This window comes from Triturus cristatus, chromosome 4_1 (genome assembly GCF_964204655.1).
Source record: "Triturus cristatus chromosome 4_1, aTriCri1.1, whole genome shotgun sequence".
NCBI classification, from domain to species: Eukaryota; Metazoa; Chordata; class Amphibia; order Caudata; family Salamandridae; genus Triturus; species Triturus cristatus.
Window position 1 is genome coordinate 19,032,221 of NC_140585.1, and position 10,806 is coordinate 19,043,026.

Consider the following 10,806-nt stretch of genomic DNA (forward strand, 5'->3'; position numbering starts at 1 on the left):
GGCATAATACATGCTTCAGACCATGGGAGACCCCTGGTGCACCTATGCCCTGGGTATCTCTGTACCATATACCAGGGACGTTATCAGGGTACAGCAGTAGTCAAGTCAAATATCTTTATTTGGTTATAATAAACAATAACCATAAAAGCACAATTAACATGCAGTTAAAAAGTTCCTGTGCCACCAAAGTACATATTTACAAGTCACATTATCATAGATTTCCGAAAGTTAAAAACATTTTTAAGAAACGCAATAACAGATGCAATGACAAATTCATTCTCTAAAAATTGCAGTACTAAAAATGCAGGTTGGCATTGTCTCAGACCGAGATGCTTTAGGGCAGGAATAATCCATCTCTTTCTTGGAGTATCATAATATTTGCATAAAAACATGCTCTGGATAGTTGATTGTACTGAGATGTTGTCGCACGGGCACTTACACAAATCCCTGTACCAGTCATTTACTTCAGGAAAACTTGAAAATCTATATAAAATATCTAATGTAAAACGTGTCAACAAAAAACGGTAAAAATCGCCTTCTATTAAAAGTATATACGGCTGAATTGTTGCCGTCAACAAGGTTAAGTGATGGACTCGAACCGTAGGCTTTCTCATTGCGTTAGTGGCTCTAATTTCGCCCAGAAGATCCATGCAACTGGTTCTAAGGACTTTCCTGGGTACACTGCGCATAGAGTGAGGTTCTGTAAAATATTCCGGATTAACTAATTTTGAAAGAAACACTTTCACATGTTCCAACCATCTTATATGTTTGACGCCAACAGACCCTAGCACATCTGCCAATAAAGAACGATTAAAACCAGTTTCATCTGACGTCCAAATTCTATGCCAGAGGAGGACAGGCTGGATCTTAATAATGTCCTCTAAGTATGGCATAACTATTTCCAGATGACAAATATAGTTTGAAGTGCTTTCCAGTAGGGCCAGGAGAAATTTCAGAAAGATATTTTCAGCAATCTGCAGAGTATTTACGTCTGCGTAGCCCCATATACCCACTCCATAAATAGCTATAGCCACACATTTAGCCCTATATATATGTAGGAGTTCCACTGGAGGTCGTCTGCCTAATTTGCGGCTAAAGTTTGATAGGGCCATTAACGACTTTACAAAAAGCAGACGTCTAGTTTTAACAGCCTCAGACCATGATCCTGTCCTATCGAATAGTATCCCTAAGTATGAAAAAATGTTGGTACGCTCTATCAGTCTTCCATCTATAGAGTTTTGGTCCTCTTATTTGACCCGGCCCCGCAATTCATTGTGTATGTTTTGGAGCAATTAATAGCGAGTGCCAAATCCAACATAAAATTAGAAAATGAATCAACAACCCTTTGGAGACCGAGTGGTGTACGGGCCATTAAAACCGCATCATCTACAACAGTAGTCAATTAGGAGTGTGCCTAAGTACTCATCATAGCCAAATTAGGGAGGAAGCAGAGAGAATGGGGTCCTGATTAGCAGGATCCCAGTCAGACTAGTCAGTAAAACATAATGACAACAGAAACAAGCATTGGCATAGCCAATAGGTCTCGCCTTTGGGACCTTATAAGTGTTTAGCCATGCAACAGTTGCATAACTAAATAATTATAAGGTCCCAAAAGCGAGACCTATTGGCTATGCCAAGCGGCCGTAAAAGTGATCGCGATCAAACATCAAAGCGGCCGCAAAAGTGAAAGTAATCGCGGTCAGGCGCGGCGCGCGCGCCCGCCCACATGCACTGTAACTCTAGGCTGGCCTAGTAGCACTTTTTGGAGCCCTTTCAAAAAGTTTCGCCAGACTAGCGCATGCGCTGGGTCAGGCGAGACCTAAAAAGTGGGGGTGACCATGAAAGCAGATCCTACTTTCCTACGTTCCCCATATCTCTTGTGCGACATGCCGACTGCATGCACACTGCATGCGGTATCCAATTTAAAGGGTGCCACCCTTGTAGGTGGGGGTGTACCCATCGTAGTGCCTCATTTTATGTCATGTGGCTCAGCTGAAATTGCACCTGTGTGTGTGACCGGACTGGTTTGGTCAGGTGCAACCTCTATCATCTTGCACCGGATGTTGTGCCTCATTTCCAGGGAGGTACGAAATTTGAAACACTTCGCTGTGTCTGACCTGAATTGCTTGGTTCAACCCCTCTCAACGTGCACCGGTCATTGTGTTAAAGATTACAGGGATCTGTTAGCATGAGCTGAAAGACATTTTGTACTTGACAACCATTTTAGTTATCTATGTGCTGGCCATTTGCTTTCTACCTCTTCCAGAGCCTTGCACATGCTCAGACGGGCCTAGCTAGTAGAATGCACCTGGTCCTAGTATATAACTGTCAGGCTGTTCTAACTGATTTCAGCAACTTATTACTCCTCCTACTTGTTGACTGTGCATTTTCGGTATGACCATCTATGTGTGTAACTCTACTCATGTGTACTTGTACCGCCTACTTTTGAGCCCCTGTGTGGGTATATAAGGCCCCTGTTCTCTGTACTCCTTAGAATGCCTCCTACAGTGACTTGAGATTACTGTGTGACACAATCTCCCTCTTCTGAGGTTAATAAAAAAGATGTCTTCTATATTACAGCTTCTGAGCCAATCTCTTCTTTGCTGTTGGTTTAAAAGGACCAGGTGTATCAGTGAAGCCCCTGAGAAGGTTTTGATTTCTTCAATTGCGCCTCATTTCCAGGGAGGTACGGAATTTGCAACTCTATGTGTTTGAGACATGAAGTGTCTGGTGCAACTCATACCAAAAAGCACCAGATGCTGTACCCGGATTGCCCTGGCATGACACTGATCAACATGTACCAGACAGGGGGCTTCCTCCTATCGAGAGGCTCCACTGTGTTACTTCCCATTCATCAGTTGTTCTCTTGTGACCCTAATAGCAGTGTACCCACTGCCCTCTCCATACCTGGCCAGTCCCCAAGGCATCTTGGCACCAGGTAGTAGCGAGAGAGATTGACTGGATTGCAAGAGTGCTTCTGAGACAATTCGGAAGAGGGTCAAGAGACTGCGTGACTCAATTGTGTTTTGAGACCTGTGGGTGAACCTCAAGAGTGGCCTTTAAACTGCATTTGTTTACACCTACCTCCTAATAAAAACTTGTTACATATCGCCACCTGAATCCTGAGGAACCAAACTAAGTGTGACTTTGGCCGCGTGTGGCCTAGTATCATGGAGACAGGCTGCTTTTCTTCCATTTGAGGGTTTGGGACAATTGGGGTGAATTATAGGGTTGAGGGAGGCTGGGGTCACGGAGTCTGCAAGGTTTTATCCTTTGAACTGCTGGGCACTAGTGGCAATGCTTTAGGGTGCCCAGTGCATATGTATCCAAGAGCGTTTTGTATGCACAGAGCTGATACCTGGCTCATTGTGCAGTGGTGCAGAGTGAGTGTGTGTGAGTGGGAGTGATCGTATGTGGACCGCCTGTGATTCACGACACTGGCTGCCGGTGTCACCGTAAACATTGATTTCATGCCAAAAGCACAATTTTACATTGGGTTTACCTGCGTGGCTCTGGCACCTGCTTCTGATAAAAAGTGTTTTATTTTCGTGTATGTAAAAATCTTTGAGATTGTTGTGACCCAGGCTGTACCCTATTACTGTGTGGGACTGTATTATCAGTATTGCTAGTGTGGACTTAGGGTGGATAGTGTGTCGCACCACATAAGAGTAGAAAAGACACACAATGGATGGACGGAATGCAAAACAAAACAAAACATTCACCCCCAGTCAAGAGATCTGGGTTAAATCCATCATTCTTTTGCTCACCATCCAACCCCAGTTTGAACCCAGCCATATGCAAATCAGTCTTGACCCTGTGCCTCATTGGAACAGTCCAACCCGAGCTGCCAAGAAGTCCTCCCTGGTCTGGAAACAAGCATCCTAGGACCAGTTTCGGGGTTTCACTCCTCATCAGCCAGGATAGCTTGAATCTCTCTCTATTGGGGGAGGGTAGATTAGGAATTGTCCACAGTGCGCATACTATTGATATCATAACGATGCAAGTGGGCCTAGTACTGTTAGTAATATTTCTAAATGTGTTTTATTCCCAAAAGTATAAGACGTTCAAGTTATAATGATTGAATATGAGTATTGAATATGAGCATTTTGAGATACACCCTATGTGAAGTCTCTTTTGTGGTGTTCAGTGTATTTTTCGCTTGTGACTGCTGTGCCTTTGCCTTACACTTTGCCTCTGAGGAAAGCCTGACTGCTCAGTGCCAAACTACCCAAAGGGTGAGCACAGGTTTTACAGCGAGTGTATTCACCCACCCTTGACGGGAGCGGTCGGTTCTGCCTGGCTGGGGGCATCCCTTCAGCCAACCAGGAAGTGCTGGTTCCAACCGGTTACTAACCTTTGCCCTCCTGAGGATACTTTGCAATATCTCCTTAAATTGTGCAGTGATCGCTTTCGGCTGGGAGAAGGCAGCTATTAGAAACCTAGAGCCAATCCAGCTATCCCTGGCAGTATACCCAACAGTATCCTTGATGCCAACACTGATGAACCATCTCTCCTTCCACTAGTCCATAAATCAGTACCATACTGGATACTGCACAGTTTGGATTCAGAGCTATGCACAGACCTGGAAGTGCTCGTGTATCTGTGGTGGATGAGATTAGATCAAACTGGATCAAGGTGGGAATGCAGCTCTATTGTGTCTGGATCTCTCGTCTACCTTGGAGTTGACACCTTCGCTCATAGGATCCTTCTTCATAGGCTCCTGTACGGGGGTGTCCAGAGCAGGCCCTAAGATGGTTATCCCGGCCCCTGCTGTTTAATGTTTATGCTACCCTACCACAACTGATTAGGTGCCTCATGACATGACATAATATAGCATAACATAAAGTAATATCACATAAAATAACATAACATAAACCGAGCAAAACATAACATGACTTTATTAACTGCAAACAACATTCTGAGCAATTGTACATGGTTTTCTAAACAGAGCTACCTTCCATATTATGTGATGAGTTTCTACAGCACTTTTCACACTAAGGGCTTCATTTATGAGGAATTGGCGCTGGGCAGCCCTTCAAGTCTTCTTGCTGTGCTGCCTTACGCCAATATGAAAAGACAGGAATGCTCTCTATTGATGAAATACAGTACATTCATGTCCTTTCCCCCAGCCCTAGTGCACAATGTGCAGTCTAGTGCAATGTAGGCACTCTTGCACCATGGTGAAAGGGTGGCTCCATTAAAGGCGGGATTGTTTTTGTGCCGGAAGTGGCACCTTCTGGCACAAAATGAATCCCAAGTGCTTTTTCCTCTTTCTGCGTGAGCTGCAGAATGCAGAACACACAGAAAGAGGAAAAAAACAAAGAGAAATAATATTTCTCCTTGCTGCGCCTGCTCTGGGGAGGGGTACGGTTTTGGCGCTGCCCCAGGTTTACGTGATTAAGTAAACCTGGGGAAGCATCACAATCCATGGGTGTTGAGTGAAACACCCACCGCAAGGCCCATAGAACGCCTCCCTTGCACTGCCTTGCCTTGCTCCATATCTACGAGGCCATGCAAAGCCTCACAGAGAGGCTATAAATAGGATTGAGAGGCTCACACCCTGGCAGCGCAGGCCTCTTATAAATGAGCCCCTACTTGTATCTGGTTGAGAACCGTTCCCTGATATCATACAGCCCACCTACTCAATCAGTCATTAGTTCCTTAATATCTGACATTTTAGAGACTCCTTTTGTTGACAAATGCAAGCTGTCTGGGCCCTCCAATGTCTAACATGTTCCAGTCTTTCATCTTATGACACTATAATAAAATCTCAACAACAGAAGTGCTCTTCAGCCAATACTTTCAGTCATGAACTGTGAAAAAAAAGTCTGAATCTTGCATATCCATGCATATTCTTTTATTGTGAGTCCTTCTCATGGACTTCAGAAGCAGTTCATCTTGAATTAGTAGAAGGTTTCCCTGGGAAATCTCTGAGAGATTTGACTCCGTATTGTGACGTGAGGCTGCGGCTGTATTTTCATCAGACATTAGATTGTGCAATGAAGATTTCGCTGGGAAACCTCGTATCAAGATTGTGGATAACTATTTTTTTTAATGAAAAAATTCTAGTAACCCAGAAGAAGCGAAACTTTTACCCGAAACACGTGCTTCAACTTTACTACTGTTTGATGAAGAATTGTAAACCAACATATGGTATTCTCTTCTACTAGTTTAAGATGAGCAGTTTCTGAAGTCCATAAAAAGGACAGTCAATAGAAGAATGTGCATGGATATTTAAGATTCGGAGGGGCCGACTTACAAAAACTGGTGCAACCCTGCATATTTGTAGAGATGCGCTAGTTCATTTGCGTGACGGAAAAATAGCCTTGCGCCACCAAGGATGCGCTGCATTTACAATGCGGCGCACCATGGTGCAAGCACAGACAGATGCGTGACGCATCTTTTGTCAGAAAGGCAATGCATTGCTGGAGTCATGTCGTAAGCACGACGCAACTCCAGCAATGGCCAGGAATGCCGATTCCCATCATGCTGCGTCACTCCTTACGCCTGCTTCAAGCCGGCGCAAGGTTTTGACGCAGTGGCGTCGTAAAAGTGACTCAGTGTGTCACTTTTACGAGGCTTCCTTGCAACGGAATGCCCACACTGCATACACTATACCTGACGCAGGTATAATGTAGCACAGGGCTTTACAACGTGTCGCATCTCCCTACTTCCATCACATTGTAAATATGCTGCATCGTGGCACATTGTTTGCGATGCCGCTGTTTCACAGAAATGACACAACGGCGGCATAAAGTTGGTGCAAGGGGCTTGTAAATCTGCCCCAGACTGTTCTTTCTCAGCGCATGACCGAATGTTCAATATATTGAGAACTGAGATACAGCACCGGGCATTTACTCTATTTTCCTTTCCTTGTGATTCAGCCAATGCTTGTTTACACTTTGAACTTCTATAACGTTGATGTGCTTAGGCCCCCAGGGGAGCCCCAATTGCAACAGGAATGAGACTAGAATAGCCATTCGCTCCCAGAATGCATCATAATTGTTTGGAATGACATGTTTTTGATCTTAAAAACATTCAACCCACAGTGATGATTAAAGATAATGATACATTTTCAATCAGTTTTTTTTCAAAGTTTCTGTGAAACGACTTTTCAACAATTTGCTTTCAGTAAAACATTTACATCACGCATAGCAGATTTTTGTGTTTGTGCATGTTTTGAGGCTGCACACTATCCCTTCGTTGGTTCATTGTCACACTATGGGGCATATCAACAAGGGCTGGCGATATAATTATCGCCGCTTTAGCGCCCGTTTTTGGGCAAAAAGAGGCGAGAATTATATCGCAATATTTACAAGGACACGCTATCGCGTGTTTCCTTGATTCAGCTCCTGTTTAGTTCACGCCTCGCTTTGCATCTCTAATGAGATGCAAAGTAGGCGTTCCCTGCAAAAACTAAGGGAAAATGATCTCTAACTGCCCTACTCCGTATTTACAATACGGCCCAGGACACCCATAGCGATATTAAAAACAGCGCTAACCGCTGTTATCGCCGGTATTTTGAGTCTGCTATTTTTCATGACTACCCTATCTATGGCATGGGAGGTGGATTCAGTGGCTGAATCCACATCTCCCTATCACATAATACCACTTTTGATGTAAAATTTATCGCCCTGGAGTAAAGCGTTGTTAATAACGCGTTATCCGGGCGATAAATTACAGCGATAGGCGGCGATAAATAACAACATAAGCTGCATGACTGTGAATAATGATTCATTCTCGGCACCAGTGTTTTCCACTTATATATTACAGTATAATATATAGAGTATGTGACGAAGACAATCAGTGTTATCTCTTCGCGGTATGCCAGATAGAGGTTTTGCTCTGGTCGCCATACCTTGTACACAAGAGGTGCTGTCAGGAAGCCTGTGAGAAAGATGGGTGTTAGGACCTCTACCGATGTTTAACAAGCATCCTGCCCTCTTCTTAAAGTGCTGTGAACCTGGCTTGCTGGTATGTGACCACTTCAGCTGTTCTTTCTTCATATCCTCTGGGTGAGATTCAGCCCTGAGCTCTGGAGAGAGTTGGGGGCATATCAGCAAGCAGGCGATAAAAAATTATCGCCGCTTTTGCGGCCGTTTTTGGCCGAAAAGTGTCGATAATTTTATCTTCTAATTAGCAAGGCCACACTAACGCGTGTAACCTTGCTTTAGCGTCTGGATTCCTAACGCCCAACTTTGCATCTCTAATGAGATGCAAAGTGGGCGTTCCTGACCTAACATGAAAGGGGAAATGTTGCTAAGCGACATTTCTCCTATCATCAAGCCCCACACTATAAAGCATAGCGGCAGGAAAAGTAGCGATAACCCCTGTTATCGCTATTTTACTTACGCCTGCTTCAGGACTGACTTAGCCATGATATCCTATGGAGGGTGGATATCATGGCTAAGTCTGTGAGTCCCTATCAGCAAGCTAACGCCACATTACGGGAGATTATCGCTGGGTTTCCAGCGATAATCTTACGTTAGGCAGTTAGCGCTAGGATTTTTATCGCTGAGGAGATAAGCGTTGCTAATAGCACGCTATCTCAGCGATAAAAATCCATGTTACCCGGCGATAATTATCCTCACGCTAAGAGCGCTGAGTAATGATTATCGTCGGTTGTTGCTGATATGCCCTCTAGTTCTCTGTTTGGTGAGACTGAGTATCTCCAGTTGTTTTGTCTGTCCTCAAGAAGACAGCTTGAGGGGGAGTGATGTTTATGGAGCTAAAGAGGCCACAAAGAGTTTTAGTGTGTGTTCAGTCCAACTGCTGTCTGTGATGAGCTTATAGGCTGCCGAAGGTAGAACCAGAGGAGAGGCTAGAGGTTGGACATTGAGAGTCAGTATGAAAATCTAAATATTTATAGGACATTTACTGTCTGAAATTATAGCTCCACATTGTTAGATGCCAGAAACCCTGCAAACATCTGCAGACACACTGTTTATTATCCAAGCTCTCCAGTAGAAAGCCTCTCTTATACATAGTAGGATCAGCAGAACCAAACGTAACCTTCAATCAGGCTTTTCAAGAACAAAGGAGTCCCAAACACAAGACAAGCGTGTTCAGATTCTTTGCATCAGAGCTGGAAATCTTCTGCAGCAATGTACAAATCACTAACCCTCATCTCTTTCTGGAAAAGCCTCAATGACCTTCTTTTCAAATCTCCTTGCTGTGTCCTCCTTGCCCCTTTCCATCTCCATGGGCACAGTGGGAGGACATAGAAATGTAAGGAGTATGATGGCTTAAGCAGGTCTTCATCTAGGTGCCAGCAAGTAGCTAAAGTGTGTAGCAAGGTATCCACATTTTCCATTTCTCACGCCTTTGCGATTTACCCTATGCTTGGGTGCAACGTGTTGATCCTCAGTTTCGTGTAACCCAACACATTACAGAAGAAGACCATTTGTGGCTTAACACCTTTCTCAATGCTGCCTTCATTTCCTTGTTTCTTAGAGTATAAATGAGTGGATTCAACAGAGGAGTCCCGAAGACATACACAAGCGAGACCAGTCTGTCCTGCTCTGGAGAGTGAAGCGACTTGGGGCGCAAGTAGGTGAAGCTGACCACGCCGTACTGCAGCAAAACGACAGTCAGGTGTGATGTGCAGGTGGAGAAAGCTTTGCGTCGGCCCTCGGTGGAGCGGATTCCCAGCACTGATGAGATGATCATGGTATAGGAGATACTAATTAGCAGAAATGGGATAATCAAGACTAGGACAGCTGCGATGAAGACCGCAACCTCTTGGACTGATGTATCCCAGCAAGCAAGCTTCAGCACCACAGGGATTTCACAGAAGAAATGCTGGATGTGCTTATCCCCACAGAACGGTAAGCGGAATATAAGGATGACCAGTGTCATGCACAGCAAAGAGCTGACGGCCAGGGAGGCAGCTACAAATGTAAAGCATAGCTGCATGGTCATGATTGTGCTATAACGCAAGGGGTTGCAGATGGCTACGTACCGGTCATATGACATCACTGCAAGAAGGAAGCAATCGGCACTTCCCAGAGACATGAAGAAGAATATCTGCAATGAACAGCCAATGATGGAGATGGTTGGATTGGTAAGAAGTAAATTGACCAACATCTTTGGTACCACGCTGCAGGTATAGCAGAACTCAAAGAAAGACAAAGTGCAGAGAAAGAAGTACATTGGTTTATGGAGGCAACTGTCTACCTGGACCAGTACAATGATACTGATGTTCCCCAGAAAAATGATGCTGTAGAGAAGGGAGAAGAGCAGAAAGAGACCAATTTGCAGCTCACGGGCATTTGTGAAGGACATGAAGATGAACTCTGTCACCAAGGTTTGATTCACTCGCTCCATCTGCCATGTTTGAAAGGACAAAAAGCAATGTTTAGACTTAAAATATCAGTGTGCAACATCAATTCAAGCATCCATGCATGTGTTATCAAGTCATGCTAGCATTTATGTGTCGAGGGCTCATGCCATGGTTGTAACCCGGCACATCCCTACTGAAAGTTCTAACAGACACATAGAAATCCTGCATACAGGAGCTATATTTATATTTATTACAGAAAATACAGAGGTGCTTCTAAGGGGTGAACTGAGGCCCTTACTTCGGTGTGTATCACTGCACCTATCCGACACCCCCTGAGAGAAATTGAGTTTTTGGTTGGCAAAGGCATGCACCCTGTCCGAGCAGGAACCACAATCCTAGTCAGAGTAAGTCACAAACACACTAAATGAACATGTGCTCACCCTCTGGTAGCTGTGCACTGAGCAGTCAGACTTAACAATAGAGACAACGTGTAAAGTGCTTGTGCAACACATCAAACAGGAAAT

At 44.4% G+C, this 10,806-nt stretch overlaps 1 protein-coding gene across 1 annotated transcript; it reads right to left on the reverse strand.

Moving 5' to 3' along the window:
• Window positions 1-1,436: 1,436 nt before the first annotated feature.
• Window positions 1,437-10,326, reverse strand: LOC146839329 (olfactory receptor 10Q1-like). Its single transcript, XM_085650779.1, has 2 exons — window positions 9,416-10,326; window positions 1,437-1,488 (listed from the first exon to the last, which is right to left on the reverse strand). The coding sequence occupies exons 1-2, from the start codon at window positions 10,324-10,326 to the stop codon at window positions 1,437-1,439; spliced, it is 963 nt and encodes a 320-aa protein (XP_085506905.1).
• Between the last annotated feature and the right edge of the window lie 480 nt (window positions 10,327-10,806).